This window comes from Leptidea sinapis, chromosome 6, assembly GCF_905404315.1.
Source record: "Leptidea sinapis chromosome 6, ilLepSina1.1, whole genome shotgun sequence".
Taxonomy (NCBI): domain Eukaryota; kingdom Metazoa; phylum Arthropoda; class Insecta; order Lepidoptera; family Pieridae; genus Leptidea; species Leptidea sinapis.
The window spans coordinates 9,050,377-9,078,230 of record NC_066270.1 but is presented as its reverse complement, the minus strand read 5'-3'; the positions used below and the strand labels follow the sequence as shown (position 1 = coordinate 9,078,230).

Here is a 27,854-nt window from a genome sequence, read left to right as displayed (position 1 = left end):
TTATATTTATCTTTATATTTTCATATTGAAAAGACACTATCTGGTAAAGCCATGTATTGTATTAAGGCAATTGGTATTGATGGATCTTCATGACTTGTAGTTCCATGACATTCCTCTTTGGTTCTCTTTACAACAGCCTTCTTCTTTTTAATATTCTGATGGACCTGTCAATTCAATAATGTAAAATTAATATTAATACAATAACCATTAAGCCATTTCAAATTCAATCTTAACACATTCCCGGCTAACCTCAGAACGAAAAACTACTGCGATGCGGCATGGGACATGTTTTTAGCAACACTTGCGGCTATTCGCAAATACCAAGCCAACCCTGAAGCCTATCTCTCCTACGTAGGTCAACAAGTAATAGTATCATAAGTGTTTTAATAAAATATATTAATCATGGAAGATTCCTTGTTTTATTTTTCCATTTGAAATTAATAAAAGTTTGAATATATTAGTGATGTTCAAAAACGCTATGAGGTATTTATTACTTTCATTTAAAAACATAAGATCATGCTGTACAGCACAGTATTACTGCAGTAATTATTTTCATCATCAATATACAATTAAAAACGTATACCGTGTACAAAAAAAATGCAATTTATTCACGTAATTCTTCTGTAAATGAGTACGCTATCTTAGATTTAATTATTAGGTTAAAATGTTGAAATAAAGATGTGTTTTAATGGTAAATTTGAAGCATGGTTTCAATTTATCGAAAAACTCATTATAGTCATCAATTATAATTAAGTCACAACACTATCGCAATACTAAACTCTGCATTCAACTCGCGCGTTATCTGTACTATAATCGCATCTTATTCTAAATAATAACTAAAGTTTGCAAAATATTTGGCGGTATAAAAGAGAAATAAAAAAAGCGCAGATCCTTTATTTTTAAAAATAAACTTTATATTTATTTAAGTTTCATTCAATAACCAGACCGGTACAAGTTACTGGTATCGATTTACCTGTTCATACCTGGAAACCCATGAGTTGTGACAGGAAAAAAATAGGCAACCTAACTTTTGTATATACCATGGACTGCATACTTTCAATTGGTATAGAATTTGTCCATTAAACAAACCGGTCAATAGTTAAAAAAATTAATTAATAATTAATCGTATCCTTGACTGAAATTTGCTAGGCAACATATGCAATATACTTATTGACATATTAAATTTCATTAAAAAATATGTTTCATCCAATAACCAGCTCGGTGAAGGTCGTTTTATATCGGGATCTTAGGACTATATGGAACCTGCGTTATACCTGTCTGTGATGTTTGTAGAGGTTCGACTGTTGAGAGAATGTTGTGGGACAGTATTCACATATGAAAGGCCGTTCACCAGTGTGGGTGCGTATGTGAGATTCTAACTGCACCTTCGTCTGAAACAAAGTATCATTCAATGATTATGAAGAGAACATTGTTTAATGAACACAATATAAGAAATAATAAATAGATTTAATTGCCAGGCGTTGATGGTGTTGCTAGAGGTGGTTCAAGAAAGATAAGCGTTAGTCTATGGTTATATCTCACCGGAAAACCCTTGCCACAGTAATGGCATATTTTATTATTCGGTCTGCCCTTGTGTACATTTCGTATGTGTTGATCCAACCCCACCCGGCTCTTCGATGGCTGAAACAATAGTAAAATTTTAATCCAGAATGTTTAATAAGACCAGACATAATTATGACGTCACCAAGATGGCGGCCTGTCCCCATCTAATCGTGCGGGAATATCACTAACTACCTAGTTACTATGATCGGTCGTGCAGCTCCGGAAGTAATTAAAAAGTATTTCCGGTCTTTATGGAGGAAGCAGGAATCTTGATGGTGTTCTCGTTTCTTGATAGCCGCTAAAAGTCTTCAATTGGGGTGTTTTCAGTGCTATAAAATTCCGTCAATACAAACAAATCACCATTCACACAGCTCTGTTCGTTCAATGCTAAAACAACTCTTACATAACAATATTTACTTTGTGACAAATGTAGCACTGGTATGTAGTCCTGTTCAGATGTTTATCCTCGATATGGTCTCTTAGTTTTGTCTTATCCGCGAACCGGCGTTTGCAGTGGTCGCATATAAATCTGAAAATTATAATACATTAATTATGAGGTCATAATAGGTACTTTGATATGCTTTTTATATGTCATTTATCAAGATCAATCTAGGATAAATCGATGCAAGATGACCACCCCAGGTTATTACGTCAATACCGCGCCGAGTTTTATTTTTATCTTCGAGTATTAAGGAGATTCGCAATTAAGTTAGGACATCATTCCCACTATCTGGATGTGTGGCGATCCTCCACAGTGCGGTTTTCAAGGAGCTTTCTTCCACGTACTACAAAGCTTTGGAATGAGCTTCCTTGTGCGGTGTTTACGACATGGGTACCTTCAAAAAAGCGCGTACACCTTCCTTAAAGGCCGGCAACGCTCCTGTGGTTCCTCTGGTGTTGCAAGAGATTGTGGGCGGCGGTGGTCATTTCAACACCAGGTGACCCGTACGCTTTATTGTCCTCCTATTCCTCCAAAGAAAAGAGGAGATTTGTAATGCATAACTATCCAAGCTAGGAAGTCGCAAGCTAGCAAGAAATAAGGATATTATGTGCCTCCCTGGGGCTTAAAAAGAACAGGGAAGTCCCAGGCCAAAGGGCGTCGCAACCACTTTTAGTAAACGTATAAAAGAATGGACGCACGCTTGCCTTTCTTTTGGAATGATTGTCAAAATTACAAGTGTCATAAATAACCCCTCCAAAGTTAATGGGTGGGAGGTGAAACACGCGGATGAGAGTTAACAGCTTTGACACACAGTTGGGTGGACGATCTCGTCAGCCTAGCGAAACTCTCTAAGAATAAAGCGATTCACTCGATTGTATGAAACGTGCAGTCATTGATAGATTGACAGATGACGATTATAATCTTCTTTAAAACGGAGATCTGTTCGTTTTCAAAGCTATCCGGATAATACTTCGCCGCCAATCGCCATAATGCACTGACTACTATTTCAAACATAAGTCAAATCACTGCACGTTTCATACTAAACTAAATTTCAATTTTTACTTAGGCCGCCACGCCTCTTATTACGTAGTATTTACATCCTCTTTGGATCTCGTAAAGAGAAGACTTTTAAGAATGATGCTGTAAAGGTGAAACCCGTCTGTCTCATTTCCTTTGACTTTAAAAAATTCATATCTGTTTTAATTTTACACAATTAGTACAAAATCATAAGGTACGTGTTTCACGTTCAAGCCATCTACCTGAGCCCCGGTTAGTATATTCACGGTAGAGTGTTATAAGCATGCTAGCAATGAATGTGTTAAACTAGACTCAACATGAATTATTTAGAGAAATTGCTAGAGATATCGCGCGAGTTGAATGCAGAATTCAGGAATGCGATAGTGCTGTGACCTAATTACAACTGATGACCATACAAAATATATACATCATAATTTAAACAATGCTTCAAGTTTACAATCTCACACTAGATTAAAACGATGAAATCAATAATTTATTAGTTATTTCATCATTTTAACCTAATACCTAATTAAATGCCAAATGTTTGTTCTGCCTTTCATCGACACACGTCATGTCTAATATATTTTTCGCCATTTCTCGGGCTTGGCTCGTTTTTGGAACTTAACCTGATGGACTCGGATCAGTCATTATTAAAATAAAAATAAAATAACACAGGATCGCAACTTTAGTATTAACGCGATAACACGGTAAGCGCCGACTACGGCACAGCACTACAACTACAGGTACGCGAGACGAAGCTTGCGGAAATCGGGGGGAGATGCCCCCGCTCTTTATAGGAATGCATTCAACTCGCGCGCTAGTTGTAGATAGATGATAAATTTAAATAGCGCGCTGATAATACCTCAATTGGTCTGGCGTGACGTGTTTCAAGCTGTTCCTGAGATGCCTTTGTAGCGAGGACACAGACGAAAATCCGATGCCACACGCAGAGCAGTACCCACCCGAACCTTCCTAAACATCCAAATATCACCAATAATCATAAAAAAATACCTATAGATACATATACATTAACTTATTCAGATAACATTAAAACATTCAACATTCAAATTAACACCTTATTTCGTGGCAGTAATGTACAAAGTCTATTATTGTATACGCTCATTAGAAGTAGTAACACTACGTCACGCGCGAGACGGACGCGAACACGAGGCAAGAACATTTTGTCTGAGCAATTGAAATGTTATTATTTAGCAAAATGATTAAAAACGAAAAGATTATTTAAAGATTACACAATTTTGTTAATTTAAGGGGGCCACCGAAATACGAAAATCGGAATACTGGGTCTCGAAATCTCGAGCGATTGCCAATTCCGTGTAATCTGGACGGCAAAGCCAAATTGGTTTCGAAGAAGCTGGGCGTCATTAATAGAGCACGGCAATACTTCAAGCCGGCCCACATTCTAGCGCTCTATAAAGCGCAGGTCCGGCCACACATGGAGTATTGCTGTCATCTCTGGTCTAGCGCACCCCAGTATCAGCTCGATCCATTTGACCGCGTGCAACGCAGAGCAGCTCGAATTGTCGGGGACCCAGTGCTCTGTGAACGGCTGGATGCCTTGGCGTTGCGTAGAGCTGTTTAACCTGATTCCTGCCGCCGAATTCCACCTTCGCACGACACGCCACAAGTTAGGATATCATCCCCACCATCTGGATGTGTGGCGGTCCTCCACAGTGTGGTTTTCAAGGATCTTTCTTTCTCGTACTACAAAGCTGTGGAATGAGCTTGTGCGGTGTTTCCGGGATGATACGACATGGGTACCTTCACAAAAAGCGCGTACACTTTCCTTAAAGGCCGGCAACGCTCTTGTGATTCCTCTGGTGTTGCAAGAGAATGTGGGCAGCGGTGATCACTTAACACCAGGTGACCCGTACGCTCGTTTGTCCTCCTATTCCATTAAAAAAAAATCCTAACCAGGAGATCATAAAAAATATGCTAACCACATGACCGGCCTTGCCCGTATCATATATTACTATACAATCGTCTCTCCTTGGATGTATTCAATACGGAAAGTGATATTAAGCATGCCAGAAAGATAACAATATTACAAAAATATTCAACAGAACCACTCACATTAGTTGTGTGCTTCTCCAGATGTCGCTTAAGACTGTTCTTCCACCTGAACACCTTCTTGCATACATTACAAGGAAATTCATTTTTGTATTCGTGTACAACTCTAAAATAAGATCAAATATGTAAGTTTCATTAATAGAACATATTTTAAAAATGTACAAATGCAGTAATGAAACCATTAAAACTGTTTCTTAAGTTATATTCATACATTCATTCTTCTGACTGAACTCAAGCAAAAGCGTGTCACAGATTGGATAGCAAAGGACTGCAATACAGACTGTAATGCAGTCCTTTGCTATCCTTCGCTGATAAACTCTGCGCTTATTAGCTGTGGCTGTGACGTCATCAAGACATATCTTGCTAAGTAATATTATGAAATACTAGCTGCTGCTCGCGACGTCGTCAGACGTTTGGACGCTTTAAAGCAGCAAAAATATATCTATGCCTGCATCTAGTGTGACAATATGTAGTCTATATGTTGTCTTGACCTCTTGTTAAAATTGCATATTTGAATTAAATTTAATCAGTAGTTCGCCCGCTGCCGGACCGCACCATAGTATCGCGCACTCGGTTGGTCGTCGTTGTAACTATTAAAAATATTTGTCCAAATGATGTACCGTGAACGGCAAAGTTTATCCACTTTAAATAACAGAATCCATACAAGTTTTTATTTGGATAAAATAATTAATTTAAAACTATCAAATGTGCATTAAAATATATTATTGTTCACTATTTTGGCGATAATGGCTTACACATAAAAGAAAATTAGTTTCTGTAGCGGTCTTCTTTGTAGAACTATTTAAATTAAACATTTCCATTATACATTATACGTCGTACAAAAGCCCGCAGATGGTTGATTCTTCCCTTAGCCTGTCAAAAATACTTTAAATAGCTATGTATTCAACTCGTATCGTCATTTCAAAGTGATATCTACAATATACTTGCTAAATTTAATAATAATATGTTTGTATTTTCCTTTTGGATGTAATTTAGGACTGTGGGAGAAAGAGATTCCACTATAGTTTACAAAAAAATGCAACCTCGTTAAAAATTGCCGTTGAAAGTAAACCTATATGTTGAGCAATGCACGCACACTAACATAGAGCGACATACAAACCGCGAGTATAAGATGTTGCTTGTCTGTGTAACTTAAATAATAAACCTGGCCTGTCTTCATCGCTTGTCCAGCAGCCATAGACTCTATCTAGACGCATAAATTATCTATGGTTCTTACTTACATTCTATGGTTCATAAGTCCAGCTCGATGACTGAATGTTTTATCACAATCGCTACACTGCATTCTGGTCTTGTGCGTCTCCAACGATCTAAAAAATTAATTATTGAATAAATAACCGTAAATATATATATATAGCGGTAGTACAAAGTACATACACACTCTGCCAAAACTTCAGCTGTATAATAAATAAACTGTCAGACATTGGAATCACAATAGCTAATCAGTGGTTCCCGTAGGTTACTATTGGTTACGAAGGCCGGCAGAGGTCATTTGAAGCCTCTAGTCCTTCAAAAAATAACAAATTAATATCAGCGTAATAAATTTAATATATATTATGCTTTACTTAATAAAAATGTAATGCAACACCAGGGTTGGGTTTCGAACTCACGAGGCGCCTTAGAACAGTCGGCCAACCTGACTTGAAAGTAGTAGTGCAAATTAATTATTCAACTCCGCGTCCGGCTGTGTTGCGCCATGCAATTGATGGACGAAAGAATTGGGGGTGATGTTATAAAACTTTCACTTTATCAGCGCGCGTATTACAACGCCGAACACCACTTCCGCGCTAAGCCGGCCACGATCTACTTGTAGTTCACATATTACCTATATGAGAGATTATGGTTACTGCAATTCCAATTTTTATGTTATTTAATTAAAAAAAAAAACATTTTCCTTCATCATTCTCCAATCTCAATTGCGCTCCAAAATGTTAAAAAAAAATATAAGAATTCTTAGTCGATTTTCAACTGTTCCAGATTTAGTATTTTAGTTGAGAATGATCAGTTAGGACGAACAATTTTATGGGTAAATTGTTTCTGGTAATAACAATACTATTAAATTACTCTTGCAATTTACTTTTCCAGTGTGGGGCTCCTTTGCACAGGTTGCCGGCTAGATTATAGATTGTGGTACAACGGCGCTTATTTCTGCCACTAAGCAGTAATGTGTAAGCATTATTGTGTTTCGATCTGAAGGGCGCCGTAGCTAGTGAATTTACTGGACAAATGAGACTTAATTTGCAATTGAAGTGCCGCTCAGAATTTTTGGGTTTTTCGAGTATCCTGAGTACGGCACTGCATTGTAATGGGCAAGGTCTCGTCCCTTATTTTCATAAAAAAAAAAATCGAAGAAACAGACAAAGTCGAACGCTTTTTATTTGCTCACGTCCAACATGTATATTTATGGAGATACTTACACAGACACGTCGGCGCATTTCCCTGTTTCACTTTCAGTTTCGCGTGGATCTGGCAAATGTGTGTGAGTGGTGTCGTGATGTTCACAGATAGTGTCAACATCCAGTGACCGCTCCTGACAAACACCGCAGTCGTATCTAATAAAAAGTGAAATCAAATCACAAAATCACTTTATTCATGTAGGTCACGGAAATGACACTTGTGAATGTCAAAAAAGTATTTTTCTTATTAAATCTACCGCTACTTCGTAAAGGGTTGAGCTTATGAGAAGAAGTAGCAAGAAACTCATTGCTACTCTTTTATATCAAGATTTACATTTCCATCGATTTACAAATCATTTCAATTACAATATAATATGTAAAATGATGCAACAAACATACTCAAACGTCAAATAGTCAATGCCTTACACGAGTAAGTAAAAAAAGTACTGTACTTTGGTTCAACTGGATTATCAGTGTTTTGTTAGATTCTGTACCCAAAAGGTGAACCGGTACTATCTGTGTTTATCAGTGTGCAGCCGTATCTTATAAACCGCCGATATTTTTGCAGCCGATATTAATATATAAAGTTTGTTCCCTGTTAAAAACAAACCGAAATCTTTTATATTAGAAAAACAAAAGTGTTCAGAGGCTTAAAAATAATAATAATCAGAAAATAAACAGCTTCAATATATAAAAAATCAAAAATATCCTATTTAATATAATAAAAAAAAATCTTTCAAAACTCCCATTACAATTCAATATTTTTAGTTCCTTCTCTTTATGTACTATTTTGAGACGGTCCCTTTTAAGACCTATAACAAATGGATAGCTTATCTGACTACAATTTTATTAGACTGTTATTTCTTTATGTACTAACTTTGTAAGTTTTAATTGTTCGCTTTTCCTAATAAGAACAAAAAAAGGAACCGTGTTGTCTACGGCTGCTGTCAACGGGTCGACTTGGTAGGTACTTTTAAAACCTATAACAAGGAGTTCTTATCCGCATATAAGAACTCATTGTTCTATGGTTGGCCGAAAAGCTAAGGTTAAAGAAAAATAAATGATTCAAAATAGAATAGTAACGCAAATATGAAGACAATTGAAGAACGAGTCAGATAAGAGAATGAAGTAAAGTGAGAACGTTCGGCCTTCGGCCTAAAATTTATAATTAACTAGCTCACCCTACAGACGTTCTGTACATAATAATAAACAAAATAATGTTTTTTATGAATTTGTCAAAAAAATTTCATAACATCAAGAATTCGTAAAAAATGCTCCCTGTTGTTATGTTTCACAGCGGAACTGTCAAACCATGCGTCAATAAATTCTCTCACAGAAATATGTCCATACAAAACAAATAATGGAAATCACAATAATTATGTGTCCCAAATCGAAATAAAAACTATCCTATCTCTCAAGTTGGACTAAACTGCACTCCATGAAGTAATCCCCATTAAAATCCGTTCATTAGTTTAGGAGTCCATCGCGGACAAACAACTTGTCACGTAATTTATATATATTAAGATATGTTCAGTAGAAAGTGAAACAATAAGAATATAAAAGTAACAGAATTTAATAGATTGTTTTAATTTTACAAACAATACATTTCTACAACGATCCCGCGTGTCAGGGAGTACTCACTCGCTACAGTACCTACTGAAAATCAGTGTTGGAATTGGGATGATCCTTATTTCAATTCCAAAAATGCTGAGTGGGTGTCCTTTTCATGACATCCTATTTTTAATCTGTATATAACTTTACTATGTATATAATATATTTTGTGTTTTCATGAATTAATGCATACTTCTATATACTTTACTTTAACTTTGTGCTGCAGAAGAGAGCTATTCACGCTATTTGTAACATAGGTCCTAAAAAAATCATTGAAAGCAAAATTAAAAGAATCTTGACAATGTTCTTTATATTCATAATAAGAAACTGTGACAATCATAATGTTAACACGAATAACAAACATAAACTTTTTTTTGCCTACTACTCGGTTAAGTCGAGTTAGTAAGTCTTTTTATGCTGATACAATGTTCGCAGAAAATGTACAAAACAAATGTGTTACAAAATTTAAATTTTTGTGTGGGAAATAACATAAATGATTTTCTTAATGACACCACAGACTGGGAATGTAGCAGACACCCTCAGGCTCTGTAATTATAAATGTTTATTGTACGATCCAAATTTTTATATATTAAAAAAGCCCGCTGAGTTTCTTGCGCCCGTTCTCCTCAAGGTCTGAGGCAGTATATTTTGAATGGGTTTTGACGTTCAATAAGTGATTTTGAATCCTATTCTAAATATTTGAAATTTAATTTTGAGCCTGTATATAACTATTTCCGCTAAAACAACAATTAAGAGGTTCTGAGCGGCACTACAATTATTGTGCTCGTCACCATAAGACAAAATATATTAAGTCTCATTTGCCCAGTATTTTCACTAGCTACGGCGCCCGAGACCGAAACACAATAATGCTCACACATTACTGCTTCACGGCAGAAATAGACGCCGTTGTGGTACCCATAATCTAGCCGGCATTCTGTGCAAAGGAGTCTCCCACTAGTAAGTGATGCAATTATGTAATAACATCATTAACATTCATTTACATACACTAGCTGACCCAGCAAACAATCGCGATACAAAAGTAACTGTTGATGTATTTTTTAATACTCATAATCAAACAAATTTAAAAAAAAAATGTCAAAAAAATAAAAAATAAATTTCGTGGACCACCCTTAACATTTAGGGGGATGAAAAATAGATGTTGTCCGATTCTCAGACCTTCCGAATATGCACTCAAAATTTCTTGAGAATCGGCCAAGCCGTTTCGGGGGAGTTCAAAGTTTAACACCATGACACGAGAATTTTATATATTAGATTAAAACGACGTTGATTTTGCTATTACATACAGACAAACAAGAACTTAAACTATAGTTTACCTTGTCATAATATGTCCTTTGTAGTGCGACGTTGACATTTCCAATGGTGGAGTTACTGTATTGCAAATCTTGTCGAGTTTATATTTGTCTATGTCCTGTAGAGATACATAAACAGCTTTATTACCTACTATAAATAAGCAAACTATATAGAAACACATATAATTACTAGCTGAACCGACAGACGCTGTTCTGTACATAATAAATAAAACACTGTTTTTTTATGAATCTGTCAATAATATTTTATAACATCAATAATTATTTCGTAAAATTCACGGAGCGTTCCCTGTTGTTATAATGAAATTGTTTTACAGCAGAACTGTCAAACTGTGCATCAATAAATTCTCTCATAGAAAATATAAAATATTGGAAATAAAAATAATTATAGATCCGAAATCGAAATAAAAACTATCTCCCATCTCTCAAATTTGGACTAAACTGCACTAAATAAAGTAATTAATCCCCATTAAAATCTGTTCATTAGTTTAAGTTCACTGGAAACAAACATCAGGATACCGGATTTACATGATATTTTGAGATAACGTTGCAGGACTTATGGGTTCCGAAAACACCAGTAGGTATAGTTCCGAAAATATTTTTAGATCATTTAGACAGTCACGATCACTAATATAAGTACCTATATACTTTATAGTATTTGAAAAAGTCTATACTGTGTGGCTTAATAGTATATTACGAACCTAGGGAGAAAAGTAGGTCATTCGCACCCGCGGAATATTGACAATCACTGGTGGCAATGTCCTACTTATCTCAAGTGGTGCGTATACGATTTTTTTCCCACCTGGATGAAAAGCTCGCTTTTAGTCCCTGTTACGAGGGACAAAAGTCGTCTTGCCGGGAGAGAATCGGCCACTTAGGTCCCCCGTACCGGGGACTAAGAGACAGCTTTTCATCGAGGTGGGGAAAAAAGCATTGTTTATCGTACTATCGTATCGCTAAAAAAACACAGTTTCTTTGGTTCCACAAACAACTAAATCTAGGTTACAACAAAAGAGAAACGAATTCGAATGAACATATCTAATATTCGATTTAAATCAATTCAACATTGGAAGCAAAGATGGCGAAAGTTGAAGAATTCTGGGAGTGTGAAATTAATAATTATATTGTTTTACCAGAACCAATAAGATTGTAAAGGGGAAGATCTCGAAAAAACGCCTTTTTGGGTTCGTGACTCTGGATGTCGATAGACTTAGATCGGGAGCATCGAAAAGAAATTGGCTAAAGAGGATAGTTTGAAAGTAAAAACTAACTATGAATAACAGATTTTTATGGTAACATTATTAACTAACAGTTACTAACTTCATGCGATGGTAAGTGATAGGCACTGAGGTTCCTTTGTAATATAACACTTAATAACAAAAACTTAGTTTACAAAAACCGACTTCCAAAAACTGAAAAGTATCAAATAACTAAAAATTTATCTATAACTATATTGGACATAACTATGGATAGATAAGATCTTGTCATTGAGCTGTGAAAGCAATGTATCCGTTAAGTTAAATTAAGGATAGATAGGTTATTGAAAACGGCCGTAAATTAAACTGAAATATTCGTAGACTTACCGATGAATGTTTGCTAATCATGTGTGCCTTATACGACGAAAATGATAAAAACCCGATAGTACAACTGTCACACTTGTAATCAGAGTTTATATAGATTTCATCTTGAGTCTGTTTCTTTCTCTTTTCCAACACTGCTCCTTGTGACATTACTTTCGATACAATTTGTTTATGAACTGACTTTGGAATATCATGCCGCTGGAAAGAAATACAATGACCAAACAAATATTTAATTGATGAACATACAATCCAAAGCACGCCACTGCTAGCCAATGTTCTGACAAAATTGACTCGCAATACGATCAGGCCTGTCTCATTTCCCGTGTAGGTATCGAAATCGTAAGCATGTGCGGCGGCCTCTATAGAGTACGCCAGTAGAGTTGAGACGTACTAGGCAAAATGCAATACTAGGTACGACGGTGACTGTGACTCAAAAGTAACAGCGACAAATACCTGTCACAAAATACTAGCTGTTATTTTAATACTATCTGTGATAATATACTAGCTACTGTAGTGAGGCGTATATTTTTCGTTGTTTAGTGTTACTTGTTAGCGCCATCTATACGTATTACATAGTACTTTCTCTTGTGGTAACTTCGAATTTCAAAAGTTCTGTTCAGGTAAAGCTGTACAGACCTATTAATTATTTTTATAGTTTTGATGTTATAAAAATAATCATTATACTTTCGTATTCAATATGTTTCAATACTACCTATGCTTAAAAAGTAATCCTTACCTAGTACACAATTAAAATGTGCCCTTATCATACGAATAATTCAACAATAAAGTAGAAATAAACAACATAAAAATATATTATTCAGTAGGTACTATCAAATTACCAATATAGGTTTTTTCTTTCGAAGAGGTGAGCCGTATTTTCCTGCTCGTAGGCACAATATAACTGTGAATAAATACGATTACGAAAAATGATATCAGAGACAGGGTCTTCCATTTGAAATTTACTTCAATATTTTAATTAGGTACCTATCTATCTTATCTTAACAATAGTATGTTAAATAAATATATGAAAGTGATGTATCTATTATTTACAAATGTGTCTAAAAGAAAAATATTCAGTAAACAATAAAAGTAAACAGGGTTTTTCTTATCCCACATATTTTAAAAGAATAGTTGAACCATAACTATTTTATTACCTATTGAATTAAAAATAATATAACAGACCTACAAATCAAACAATTATAGCTGTATCAAAATACTGTTAAAAAAATACCTACTAAATACTCCTAATTATTTGTTCAATAACAGGTATTACTCAAATATCAGTTGCTACTAAAATACTAGCTGTTATTAAATACTTGTTCAGTAACAGTTGTTACTAAAATACTAGTTGTTATCAAATACTTGTTCAGTAACAGGTGTTACTCAAATAACAGTCGTTACTAAAATACTAGGTGTTATAAAATACTAGTTGTTACAAAATACTAGGTGTTACAAAATACTCCTAATACTTGTCACTGTTATTTTTGATATCTTGTCACAGTGACAACCGGTGATATTTTAATACCAGTTACAAATACCTGTGACGATAAATACGTCTCACCCCTATACGCCAGCCAGTAGGGAGTCACGAGCGAGCAGTGACACACGCGCGCTTTTTATTGTCACCTACTTCACAGTCCCGACCGATATTTGAAAAATGAAGATACATAAATAAAGCAATGCATATCAAAGGTTATTGCGATCGAATTTTATTTTTTTAAGCTTCCTAACGACGCTGAAACAATCTTATTTAAAGTGATTATTATTATAATGAAATTACTATTCATGATACCTATTTAATTCGTATATACTAAGTAGGTTTGACTATGTCGTGGTTTTCCAACGCATACCTACATTACTATCTGCAGCTAATATAATAATGGTTTGACAACGAAAGAAAATTGATTTTAAATTACGATTACATACTCGTATTTATATTATAGAAAAAACTGTGCTATTTTTATAACATGACCCTATACTAGGTAGGTAGACATTTAGGGAAAGAAGTCAACCCTAATGTCGTCAGAAGATGTAAGAGTCACGCGATAGAAAGAGAGGCAACTTCTAGGTGAATAAAAATGTAGGTTAATAGCGCTGTGCGTTCTGAATTACACTTTATTGTATGACCGCAAGAGTCCCTATTTCATAAATTGATTTTGAGGAGTGAGACTTCCGTATTTGTACTAATTTATATTCTTAAACAGAAAAGGAGGTTCTATGAAAATCTGACCAAAGAATATAAATTAGTACAAAATACTAGGTTTATCAATTGATAAATGTTACAAAAACGGAGAATAGGGCGGGGCATAACTGTTTATTCTGTAAAATATTTAATCGATTCAGTTGCCCGAAACTAACTATAATATTTAAACGATTGTAATATTGACAGTCGTATTTTTCCTGACCTGGCCAAGTATATTCCTTTCCTTATAGTATATTCCTTTGTTTAAATCAGGGAGCACTTCAGAACCTTGTTATTTTAGAACTATATCTATTTATCCGACGTTTAGTAAAATAAACTGTGTGTAATATTTACCTTAAATTCAATATTTTTGTTCAGTTTCCTCCTGTGCTTTCTGTCTCTGTTGCAAATCTGTTGTTCTGTGATGCGAGTCTTTCTCTTTTTCGAAACGTGTTCTTCTTGAAATAAAAATCTATGTTACACAGATAAAAATATCATCATTTTACATAAGCTTTAAACATTCAGAAGTTGTAGACATAAACTGTGGCGGAAACAGTTTATAATTTTTTTTTAAGTTATAACTAGAAATAATATAGCTACCATAAGCCAATTGTTACTTTTATAGGATTAAATAATGATATTAATTATTATCTAATGTACAAACTCAATATTCTAATCTACATATGTATTGAAAAATTGTAATGGATCAGTCATTATTAAAATAAAAGTAATACGGAATCACAACTTTAGTATTAGGGTTTGCACACAAAACTGCGATGCGACGCGATGCGAATTCTCTACGCAGAAAATTACGACACGAATTGCTGCGATGCGATTTCGTGCGGCAAGGCGTCTCCCAGGGTGACCATTCCATCGACGTACGTTAACCGTACTAAACGTATTTTAAATTGAAAACTAGGTCGTGACATGGATCGTAAAAAGAAGTGTGCACTTTTATTATTGCTTAGGAGATACACGAAAAAGAAACAAAGAAGATTTTGAGTTCATCCATTTATTACTATTATGAATCCCGATGGAAACTATTCTCTTCAAAAATATAAAGCTTTGAAAAGAGACGAAAAAAAAATTTTCGAATAAATGGAAAATGGCGTCAACACGTTTGACGCAACATCCCAGGAATGCGCGATGCGAATCAATTCGCAAGTTCTTGCGATGCGTAGAGGGAGCTCGCAGATTTTTTTATTAAGCCCTTAACGCGATAACGCGTAAGCGACTACTACGGCACAGCACTACACTCTAGGCGCGATAGGCGTGCCGTGCGGACAGCGGGGGGAGGGGCTCCCGCTCTTTACCTCAGGCCCCGACTGCATTCAACTTTTATAATACGACTATAGATATTACCTTCAGTATCATATTTCCCTATTATTTTCCCATTTTTTCTACCTTTTTGTGCCTTTTTATGTGAACCTGGTTTATCCCGATGTTTCTTATTGCTATATGCCTAAAAAAAGGAGAATTTTACTGTGTGTAAAAAAACATGTATAATAATAAAATAACCCTCGCTTCTGGGATTAATTACACAAATTGAATATATAAACAAAATTGATGAACGATGTGGGACTAAAAAACACGACCTCTCGCGATCCGTGCGAGTACTCTACCAATGAGCCAACCGTTCGAGTGACGTGTCATTAATATATTTTGTATATGTCTTGTTCAACTCTCAGGTTGTCTCAGATGAAGCCATAATTTGTGTATGTACTTAAATGTTACACATGCTTAGCAAGATTGAATTAAAATGAATTACTCACGCTGTCATGACAATAATTTTGTGACTTAATGTATCCAGTTTCAGTAGATTCTGTTTCGTTGGTCATCAAAATATCAGTTTCTGTAAATATATCATCTTTAATATCTGGAACAACGAATTACATTAACTTTTTGTAATAACTTTGTACTTATCTATACTAATATTATAAAGAGGAAAGATTTGATTGTTTGTTTGTTTGCATTGAATAGGCTCCGCAACTACTGAACCGATTTGAATAATTCTTTCGCTGTTGGGAATCTACTTTATCACCGAGTGTTATAGGCTATATTACATTTTCAAAAAAATAGGGATCTCTACTAAAAGTCCAGTAATGTAACCCAAAAACGTACGCGAACGACGACGCGGGATATCAGCTATCTATATGACGACCTGTATAGCCGAGTGGTTAGCGATCCTACCTACTAAGCTAGCGGTCCCGGGTTCGAATCCCGGTAGGTGCAAGCATTTATATGATGAATATGGATGTTTGTTTCCGAGTCATGGATGTTTAAATGTATTTATGTATGTTTATATGTATTTATGTATGTTTAAGTAAGTGTATTGTATTAAATATATCGTTGTCTTGCAACCCATAACACAGGCTATTTATGCTTAATTTGGGGCAAGATAATTTGTGTAAAAAGTGTATCAATATATATAAAAGAGAATGTATGTTTGTATGTTCCCTAATAACTCCTAAACTATTCGACCGATCTCAATGATATCTTTTATAATAGATTCGTTGAAGCTCAAGGAAGGTTTACATATATAGTTTGTCGTGTCACGATCCCACCCTCGCATTTACCATATCTCTCGAACAGCTGTATAGGCTTATTACCTCTCTACCTTTTTTTATTTACTTAAAGAGTATTCTTTCAGATCTGGTCTCATTATATAAAGTTTAAATGCCGCTTTAAGTCTACATCTCTATATATATATTTAGAAATCTTATGTTCGTTTGTACAAAATCGCTAATGTCCTCAAGTTATTTTACCGATGATTTCAAATTATCAGACAATGTATTCATATCGGAGCACGTTTTCATTAAAAAAATTACGTTCTGAATTATGTAGTAGTATTTATATAGGTGCAAATAATGTTTGCTGACTATGTATTTATAATGTTAATTGTTTTACAATTTATGCATTTTTTTCTGGGACTACACAGTATGCGCATTCAGCCAACACAATTTTTAATTACATATTAATTGCAATATTGTTCTTGACTCAGTCTGATTTATCATTTATTTAAAATTTAGCTGTTGGGAATAAATTTGATAAATTAACCCAATTTTTTTTTTATGTAATAGGAGGACAAACGAGCGTACGGGTCACCTGTTGTTAAGTGATCACCGCCGCCCACAATCTCTTGCAACACCAGAGGAATCACAGGAGCGTTATTATATTATTAATTATAAACAACATGTCTTTAAATGCACTTTATTTAACTGTTAAGTAAAGTATTATAAATTCTCCTCACCTTCATGGCACAGTTTCGTAATATTTTCACCGCCATTTCCAATACCACCTCTATCACTGTATTCATTTCTTAAATTCTGAAAAAATATCATTGAATAATTTATGGCATAATGAATAATTATTTAGCAATAAATCCTAATTCCATTCTTCATTGAGTTTTCTTATTTTGGCGCTCAAACATTGTACAATATTTTGCGATATTAAAATGGAGTGGGGTGATAAAGAGAACCGAATCGCTGTGATTGCATTAAACAAAGAAGGTATGGAGCCAAATGCAATTTTTAAAACTCCATACGCTTGGTATTAGTAAAATGTTTGTGGACCGGGATATTCATAGGTACAATGAGACCTCTTCTGTTTGTGACAGAAAAAGATCTGGCCGTCCACGTAGTGTTCTTACGAAAAAGGGAAAAAATTCGAAGAAATCCTGTCCGAAAGCAAAAGATCTTATCTCGGGAGATGAAGATAGCACCAAGAACCATGTCGCGTATTTTAAAAGATGACTTCGGACTTACAGCTTATAAGAGACGTACTGGTCATTTCTTAACTGATTATTTGAAAGAGAATAGGGCGGTAAAATCGAAAGAACTACTGAAGCTGTACGCAAAGGAAGGTTACAGAATTTTTTCGTTAACGGATGAGATTTTTTTTACAATTGAGCAACAATATATCAAATAAAATGATCGTATTTATGCTCAAAGCTTTAAGGAAGCTTCCCAATTAGTCGACAGAGTGCAACGTGGCACTATCCAACTTCAGTAATGGTTTGGTGGGGTATCAACTATGAAGGAGTGACTGAGCCATACTTTTGTGAAAATGGTATCAAAACATCGGCGCAAGTGTATCAACATAGCATTCTTGAGAAGGTTGTGAAGCCCCTTAACTTCTTAAGTCTTCTTTCAGTAAAATAGCCTAATCTTACTTGGTACTTTCCCTTCATGTCCCATAAATTTGGGACACCTGAATACTGATGTCAAATACGATACGAATTCAACGTGCTAGTACGACAGAAAAAACATTGGAGTTTTTCAAGTTTGTATTGAATACAATCAAAAATTGTATCTACGGTTCAATAGTTTAAACTTCGCGATACAAACAGCACGGTTTTTTATGTCCATAACAAATATATTATAAGCTTTCTGCTGCACGTGCGTAAATAAGGGTATTCTTCGATTTTTTTTAATATATTCTCAAACCACCGTAAAGATTCGATAGCCAACTGATATTTTTATTTCCTCAAATTCCACTTTATTTAAAAAAAGATATTTTAACTTAGATTAAGGATTAAGGCGTAGTCGCAAAGTGCGGCAAGTTTTACTACGCCCAAATGGACGCACTCGAGACAGTCTCGAACAATGTGTGACATTGACGTGCCACATGTCCTGTTAAACTTTGCTAAAAATTGAAACTCAAATGGTGATTTTTAAAGTTTACGTCATAATATCAGTTAGACGTCACTAAGATAAAGTTTAGTCCTCTCTTTATGAGTGTGGACTTGTTGAAGGATCTCCTAATCACATCATTTTCTCTTGCCCTCGACTGTCTTCTTCTCTTTATGATCTCCTTCCACCGGATAACCCTCGCCCCACTGATTTCAAATCCTTACTTTCCTTTGTCTATTCCCCTTTTATTTATATTTGATGTTCATTCATTAACCAAAATAATATAAAACTTTAGTTTATTTCTCTTTTAACCAACTAACCCTTTGTATATATTGTGTGTGTCTTTTTTGTCTTAGATACAACAACAGTGTTCTTTGCGGTAAATAATCTCAGCAGTAACAAATTTCTAAGTTTCTGAAGACCTTGTTTATTCACTTGGAAAGTATGAGAGTGATATTGAAAGAAGAGTGAATGCAGGAAACATGGTGAATGGAGCTTTGCACTCCTTTATGAACAGGCAGAAGGTGTCTAATAAGGCTCGTTTGGCTGTGCATGAGGGGGTGTTGGTTAAAACACTCATTTGCGGAAGTGAAAGTTGGGTATGGCAGAAGAAACATGAAAGCAGAATAAATGCAGTTGAGATGAGAGCGTTGAGAAGTATGATAGGAGTTAAACTGAGTGACAGGATAAGAAATAGTGAGATAAGGAAACGTTGTGGTCTGAAAGATGTTGTGACAAAAATTGAGAAAGGTATGCTGAGATGGTTTCGACATGTCGAGAGAATGAATGAAGAACGATTGACGAAAAAAGTGTATAAGACCAGTGTGAATGAAAGTGTTGGAAGGGGTAGACCTAGGCGGACGTTTCAAGATCTAATTAGAGACGTCTTGGAAAAAGGCCAGGTCAAGAGTACCCTACACCGGAGAGCATGTAAGAAAGGAATAATGAAAATGGACGAAGCGAAACTAGTATGTAAGGATCGTAGCAAGTTGAATGAAGTGGTCTCTGCCTACCCCTACGGGAAAGAGACGTGATTTTATGTACATACATGTATGTATTGTTTATTCACGAAGCCATATATAGCAGAGTTTGAAATTTGAATTTGAATTTGATACGCCATCAAGCCAAACAATAATAATAATAAGTTTAGTCCCCATATCAACGCGCGGGGATTCTATTATGCTTTATGTAAGATTTTAAATGTAAACAACAGAAATCAAGCTGTAGGTTTTAGATTACTTGTATCCGTCTATACACCGTTCAATGGCTTTCTCAATAAAATTCTCAACTTACATACTCCGGTTTGACATCACATGTTACTGTTTGTATCTCTCCTCTAAACAAATTTTCATCAGATCCGTACAGTTGAGATGCTTTATCTTCTGAATATGTGCCTGAAAAAGATGCGATTTGTTATTAATGTGTAATGTGTAACTAATTCTAGTAGGCTTCATAAGATACATAATAGCTTTAAGGGTAAATGTATACACTTCTATAATAAAGTCCCAGCCACTGTTCAGGCATTACCTATAAATAAATTTAAATGTTTTATAAAAAAAATGGCTCTGTCGTAAATCCTATTACTCGACTGCTGGATATCTAAATGATCGGACAGCCTGGGACTGTGATTATTTTATAGCGATAGAAATGACTGTACAATATTGTATATTTTTATTGAAAAAAGAGCAAAAAAAGAATGCTGGGAGAGTTTCTTGCGCCGCTAATTCTCTCTCAGAGCGCCATTTGTTTCCGGAGCGGTAGTAGTATCTAGTAGTTCTTAGAAATGACATCAAAAATAATTCTAAAGGAATCAATTTTGAGAAAATAAATGCCTTTTATGTGTACACATAGACACATGATTGCCCAGACTCTCACATTATGGGATTCCATGAGTAACATTGGTTTATTTTCAAATTTAAATGTTGTTATACAATATTCGATATAAATATTTTACTTATTGAATATTGCCCATTCCCCAATTTGCCTCACACCGGAGAGTATCTAAGACAATGACGTTCTATACCTATAGAGAATACAAGTCGTATAAAACAAAGCCAAAATATGGAAATTGTCACAAATTATATTAATCTACACATTGCGGCATTTACTCCAGTTGTTTAAAATATTCTTGTTCAATAAGAAGCAATGTAAAACATTTCATAAGTTCAGGTTACATATGTTGAATTTAGAACCCTATTCGGACAGTGACAGTTGACACACGACTAACGGCCGTTCCCAATATACTATCTATAGATAGAGAAAAATTACTACAATCTACTGTCAGTAATTACAGCTGTCAATAATCTGAAGCTGTTCCAATTTACCCGATAAGTCATTCTTATCGCCTTATATTGGGGCGCGTGAATTGCAATTTCCATACAAACTTCTATCGCTGGTAATAAGTCATCCCATTGAGAGACAGCGTGCGGATAAGGTGAGTTACCGTCGATAAGTTTATTGGAACAGAAAAGTCAACGATAGTTATGATTTTTATCTCAAGATAAACTGAATATTGGGAACGGCCGTAAGAAGAAAAGTGTGCTTACATTGTCTTTAAGCACACTTTTGCCGTTCCGCTAGTGGACTGCGAGTGATATCTCCTTATATGTATAGAACCTCATTGATATAAAGACTAAATAGATTTAAATCTTAATTGTCAGACATGCTGTGCATTGCCAGTAGAGCAGATGGCTGTTTATACAAGGGTGCTTCTTCTTCAGGTACCATTAACTTCCTGTTTGCTCACGTTGCCATGGCAATGGCATGAGACCACCGTGTATTATGCTGTTATGAAGTTACTTAGTCAAAAAGAAGTAAGTTACTTGTGTAAGGCATTAAATATACAATGTTTGAGTATTTTTGTTGCACCACTTTACATATTAAATTTGATATGTTTTGTAAAACGATGAATTTATAACTGTTGAATTAAGTTTGAGTGCAGGCAATAAGTTTCTTGCCACTCACTTCTTCTCATTAAAGCTCAACTTTTTCCAAGAAGTTGTGGCAAAGGCAAAAAAAAACTTTTGACATTTCCTTGACCTACCAAAGTGATTTTGATTTGATTGGCGCGCAATTGGCTGCGAATCGCATTCCTCTACACCTTTGATCGTTTTGTGATATTGTCAATGTTATGGTACCCATATCATATTAACTATCCCGGATAAAAACACAATATGCTTATAGTAATAAAAACTCTAAGACCAACAGTTGAACTCACCATCAACATTTTGTTTGTCACCAATATATCTACTGATAAAACAAGTTGTATGTTCGTCCTCATTTGTGTCTTTAATATTCTGCAATAAGAATAGGTTATTATTAAAATGTGTTTTACACATTTACATATTTCTAAGATCATTTATACCTCTATTTTAAGCAATGCATACACACTAACACATACTGTCATACAAATCGCGAGTGTAGGATGTAGCTTGTCATGCAAAATAAACTAATATTCCTGGCCTGTTTTTATCAAGACGAGCTGGACGTTCAGCTAATGGTAATTGATACGCCCTGCCCATTACAATGCAGTGCCGCTCAGGATTCTTGAAAAACCCAAATATTCTAAGCGGCACTACAATTGCGCTCGTCATCTTGAGACATAAGATGTTAAGTCTCATTTGCCAAGTAATTTCACTAGCTACAACACCCTCAGACCGAAACAATAATGTTTACACATTACTGATTCACGGTAGAAATAGATCATCCTGGCAAAGGAGCCTTCCACTGGTTGGTTTTCTAACAGCAAGAGACTCTATGCATAAATTATCTAAGCTAAATATATTTTTGTCTGTCACACATACCTAATTTGAGGCTAGACAATTTATGTGATAGTGTCCTAACTATTATTATTATATATGAATAATCTACTTACATACTCCGACTTGACATCATAAACAACAGTTGGAACTTCTTCTTTATTTATGTCATTATCAGATTCCGATTGTTGAGACTCTTTGTCATCCAAGTTTGTCACTAAGTATTAAAAATAATTAACTATTATTTAAATTGCTATACAAAACCACTTATGAGACTAATAATTTAAATATGAATATCAGTATATTATCATAATAGTATAAATTTCATGCATAATAAAATATTGAATAATTATAATAGAATCCAGGGATTCCCAAACTATTTTGGGCACGAGACTCCATTTCCAAAATGAACTGTTATTACAAAGTTCAAACCCTCCCACAACTTAAAAAATCCTAGTTTTTATTCTATATTTATGTGCTCAGTTTTTCATCTTTTACAAACATGTGCACAGTTTTTGACATGTTCAGTTTTTTTAAATTACAACAATGATACTTCCTACTAAAATATTAATTAACAAGTTTGTTCATGTAACACAACTTATATGTATATGTATCTTGAAAGTTTTAAATATGAACTTGAACTTGAATGTGTAGCAGGAATGTGTAAACATTATTGTGTTTCGGTCTGACGGTTGCCGTAGCTAGTGAAATCACTGGGCAATTGAGGGTTATCATCTTATATCTCAAGTTGACGAGCACAATTATAGTAATGTTTCAGATTTTTTGAGTTATTCAAGAATCCTTAGTGGCATTGACATGGGCAGGGGGTATCAATAACTATCAGCTGAATGTCCGGATCGCCTCCTCCATCCGATTTGTTTAATTAATAGTGATTGATTTTTATTTAGATGTCACCCCCAAAATCAGAGTTCGAAATAGTGTCAACCCCAAAGGGTTCAGGATAGCAAACACTTTGGGAATCCCTGCTGTAAGCAATAATAATATGTTAATTACCATCTTTGTATTCAATCTTAATTTCATCGTGTTCATCATGAGTATCGGGTAATATCAGAACTGGCTTATTATGACAAACTTTTAATCTTGGTGGACGAGATACATCACTCAGGAGATAGTCTCGGAGACTCTGTAATTTAGTATTCATCTTCATATATTTAGTCATAGTTCGAATATAAAACATTGGATACATATGAGAGCGTCTTGGTGATTGTAATTTAGTATTCATGTATAAATATTACTAGTGAATGATGAGGGTCACTGTTTTTTATCAAACATTGTGCTACAAATACTCTTTTCTTCCATAGCTTTCTTTCGCAGATGTTAATTATCCCAAAGTTGTACTTAGACTGGCCATAAATACTGTTTCAATAAAAAAAAAATAAGTTTGAATTTGGAACCTGTCATTCAATCAATCTGTGTATTATATTCTTGTGATATTAAAATTGAGTGGGATGGTGAAAGTGTTATACAAACTAGATATATAGCCAAATGCAACTTTTCAAATACTTCATCTGCTTGGTATCAAAACTTATTAATAAATACAAGTGAATACAGAAGAAATCTTACACACCACATAGTTGGTATTCATACTAAGAATACAGGTTGTTGTCTACAAATATTGCTTGAAACTGAAGCCCATGAATGCTAGAGCTCCCCAAGGCTGTGTGCCATCTCATACACTGTATCTTATGCATGTTCCACACCTCCAACATCCATTGCTATGCAGATGATAGTACTGGTGATGCTGGGATTGGGGTTATAAATACTTCAAACCCACCCACATACCAGAGGCTCTACAAAGCCCAGTTCTGGCCATTTATGGAGATGCACTCATTTCTGGTTTGGTGGACCCTACTGGTTTCACTGGGACTTTTAATATAAATTGCAGAAGAACTTTACTTCAGTAGAGGAGGAACGAAGCCCAGAGTCAATCTACCACAACTACAACCTAGCTTACTTAATCTGTAAGCCAGTGAGGTCAATACAGTTACAGTCACAATGCTGACATGGTTATCTAAAGAATCAAAGAAACTGCCTTTATATAAAAAATAAACTCACCTCTATGGTGTAGGTCTGTAATATTCTATATGAATCTTTCACTTGTTCACGAAATCTTAATGACTTCTTAATAATAGCTTCACATTCCCAACAAATTTCTGGAGCCAAACAATTCAAATTTGCTAGCTGAAAAATAAAAAATAAAATTAGAATATAACTGCTCTTAACTATACTTTGTGTGTAATAAAATTAATCTAATAAAAGTCACCGATTTTAAGGTTTAAAGTTCAATGAGTGGATAGGTCGTAAAGTACGGTAATTAAAAAAATATAACAATGTGAAAAATAACTATCCTTACAGGAACCTCTCTCAAAACGTCAATAAAAAATTTCTTTAACTCCCCATCATGAAGCACTTTTAAGGTACGGCCTACACACAAACAACTAATACACAATAAACTTTCTCGTTCTTCCATATTGTGAAAAGAACATTGGTATGACAAATCAATGACTTTGTTTATTTACGGTAAAAACTAAAAATAATAACAGTTTCACAAGAATAGCGATAAGCGACCGAGATTTGTTTTGGGATGTTTTATATAGTCTGTGGTTATCAACAATCACTATTTTTTTTAATTGCCACTACTTTTTGGCTTGCACGTTCCGTACATCCGCTCGCTTCAAGTTTTATTATAATATGCCAAGTTTGCAGCCCGTGGACTTTGAATCCGTGCAAATATATAAATTAAAAAAAAAAATCGTTTCGTAATTTTCATAGATGGTTCTTCACATTGAATGATTGGAGAAATAAACTATATTTCTTAGTACGAATTAAAAATTATTATATAATAACAAATTAACAAGAATCTAATCTAGTAGTCGACAATGGCAAGTTTGATTAAATTTCGGAATATGACTGTAATACAGAAGTCAGTTTGGAATCACTTGATGAAGGTGAACCGAACAATAACAACATCCAAGAAAAATAGCGACACTGCTACTGTCGCGCCTTCAGCCAATACTAGTACAGAAAACAAGAACTGGGTGAGTTATGGGTTTGATTATAAGGATCAACAAGAAGATACTAATGTACATCATGCTTCCTATTTCTTCTCAATCACATTGTGCTTAGTATTTGGTGGTTTCGCATGGGCATATGCTCCTGATGTTCATATGAGAGACTGGGCTCAGCGTGAAGCATACCTAGAATTATACCGTCGCGAGAAAGCAGGCCTGCCAGTCATTGATCCAAACTATGTCAATCCGAAGACTATGAAGCTTCCATCAGACAGCTCACTAGGTGAATGTGAAATTATCATTTAATTTAAACTAAAACTACACCAATTGTTGTTAATTGTAGTATCTTTTTAAATATGTACAATATAAATAAATGAATTTGTTAGTATTATTTATTATTTTAAAAAATTATGGTTATTTATTATTATTACTAACTTAGTCCAAGAAAAATTGTTACTAACTTAATAACTAATACTTACGGATGTATAGTGTCTGAAATAAAATGATCAATAATAATAATAATTTCGAAAGGTTAGCTATTAGTCTGTGCGACTATAGTGTTTCCCACACTATAGCTCATCATGAATTCTTGCAGCATTTACTACCTTTAGTATCTGCTTGACATAAGTATTGTAAATATCACATTGGAAGTTGGGTGTTTTTTCCAATGATGGTGTTACATTTATGCATTATTTGGCCATAATCACAGAGGTGATGCAGAGATGTTTCATAGGCAAGACAATATCTGCAAGTTTTTTCAAATTTGATACCAACCAGACTGAGGTGCGTATTTAGCCAACAGTGCAACAGTATTCTTAGTTTTTTTATGCATAGGTTTTTTTTTGTTCAGTGATAGGGATATGTTTGCGTTCCTGCTTTTGATTGCAATGTTTGGAATGGTTTGATAATATTAGTTCCTGTGCGTGACAAATTGTGCTCTTAGGCAGCCCACATATAGGTTCAGGACCATGATAAAATGTTTTAAATTGATGCATAATAAAAGTCAAAATGTATGAGTACTTTTGTATTGCACTAATTCCCTTAGATTGTATTTTAAATATTTTCTCAATTTTTCATTGAATAATTTCTCATATTTAACTCAACACTACATCTACAGAAATGTGGAGGTAACTTTGACATTTATAAATGGGATTTTTGACCTACATTAGTAAATAAATTTTGTTGTAATTTGGTATGTCTGGGTATAGCAAATGAAGGTCTATAAACTCAGCCTACCCTGTTTATAGACATGTCATACATATAACAAACTGTATACATTATTGAAGAAATAATGTACATTATTGCAATAATAAACATTATTGTGTTTCGGTCTGAAGAGAGCCATAGCTAGTGAAATTACTGGGCAAATGAGACTTAACATCTTAGGTTTCAAGTTGATGAGCGCAATTGTAGTGCCATTTAGTTTTTTTGGGATTTTCAAGAATCTTGAGCGGCATTGAATGGGTAGGGTGTATCAATTACCATCAGCAGATTGTCCTGCTTGTCTCATCCCTTATTTTCATAAAAAAAATGTGGAACCAGGCATTCTTATACTTGAGTAATCATTGGGTGATAGAGTTGTATTGCTAGATTATCACTACACAAGTAGGATTTTTGTATGGAAGAGGAGGACGAACATGTGTATGGTTCACCTGATTTTAGCGAACTCCGTCACCCACATTGTCTTACATTCCACAGTTTGGTTGTACAGCAGAAAGTTCCTTCAAAATACTGTGGAAGACTCATTCCAATGGTAAGGAAGTTCTGGCAAAAATGTGGTTGTGAAATGCCTCTTCATCATTCATAATGCATGCGATGGAATTCGGCTGCTAGTATGAACCAGAATAACTTATCTAAAACTCCCCTTGATATAAGTGTTAGAGATCGAAATCTCTATGGAACACCAAAGAACTAAGCCAATTGGGCACGATTTGATGGTAGTAGTACTGGGGAACCCCACTCAGAATTTTTTAGTTTATAGTTGCAGGTAGTGGCATGAATTGATACCAGTGGGAGGCTCCTTTGCACAGGATGCCGGCTAGATTATGGCTACAACAACGGCGCCTATTTCTGCCGTGAAGCAGAAGTGTGTAAATAGCACTGTGTTTCAGTCTGAAGGGCGCCGTAGCTAGTGAAATTACTGGGCAAATGAGACTTGATATCTTATGTCTCAAGGTGAGGAACGCAATTGTAGTGTCTCTCAGAATT

General features: G+C 34.9%; 2 protein-coding genes across 7 annotated transcripts; one reads left to right on the top strand and one right to left on the bottom strand.

Annotated features, from left to right (window-relative positions):
* On the bottom strand, positions 1 to 25,191 carry LOC126964985 (zinc finger protein 287-like). Of its 6 annotated transcripts, none has more exons than XM_050808366.1 (20): positions 24,989 to 25,191; positions 24,691 to 24,816; positions 23,629 to 23,758; positions 22,731 to 22,831; positions 22,074 to 22,152; positions 20,150 to 20,250; positions 17,476 to 17,551; positions 15,998 to 16,077; positions 15,588 to 15,687; positions 14,580 to 14,683; positions 12,047 to 12,241; positions 10,470 to 10,564; positions 7,546 to 7,680; positions 6,352 to 6,438; positions 5,114 to 5,216; positions 3,885 to 3,994; positions 1,981 to 2,092; positions 1,543 to 1,641; positions 1,275 to 1,391; positions 1 to 164 (listed from the first exon to the last, which is right to left on the bottom strand). In XM_050808366.1, the coding sequence occupies exons 1-20, from the start codon at positions 25,103 to 25,105 to the stop codon at positions 21 to 23; spliced, it is 2,211 nt and encodes a 736-aa protein (XP_050664323.1). In that variant the 5' UTR covers positions 25,106 to 25,191; the 3' UTR covers positions 1 to 20. The 6 variants fall into 6 exon arrangements, with proteins under 6 accessions (XP_050664323.1, XP_050664320.1, XP_050664321.1 ...); XM_050808363.1 differs by having other exon boundaries at positions 15,998 to 16,101; positions 24,989 to 25,190; XM_050808364.1 differs by having other exon boundaries at positions 14,580 to 14,680; positions 15,998 to 16,101; positions 24,989 to 25,190.
* Positions 25,192 to 25,384: 193 nt separating this feature from the next.
* LOC126965128 (NADH dehydrogenase [ubiquinone] 1 beta subcomplex subunit 11, mitochondrial) lies at positions 25,385 to 26,037 on the top strand. The gene has a single exon (XM_050808595.1). The coding sequence runs from the start codon at positions 25,515 to 25,517 to the stop codon at positions 25,950 to 25,952; it is 438 nt and encodes a 145-aa protein (XP_050664552.1). The 5' UTR covers positions 25,385 to 25,514; the 3' UTR covers positions 25,953 to 26,037.
* The last annotated feature ends 1,817 nt before the right edge of the window (positions 26,038 to 27,854 follow it).

Excerpts from the sequence above, each read along its gene's own strand:
- LOC126964985 (XM_050808363.1), bottom strand. The coding sequence starts at position 25,105 with ATGGAAGAACGAGAAAGTTTATTGTGTATTAGTTGTTTGTGTGTAGGC. Across the intron at positions 22,153-22,730 it reads ATGATGTCAAGTCGGAGTAT|AATATTAAAGACACAAATGA; the intron begins GTAAGTAGATTA and ends TTCTTATTGCAG. Across the intron at positions 7,681-10,469 it reads AAAGGACATATTATGACAAG|ATACGACTGCGGTGTTTGTC; the intron begins GTAAACTATAGT and ends ACTTTTTATTAG.
- LOC126965128 (XM_050808595.1), top strand. The coding sequence starts at position 25,515 with ATGGCAAGTTTGATTAAATTTCGGAATATGACTGTAATACAGAAGTCA.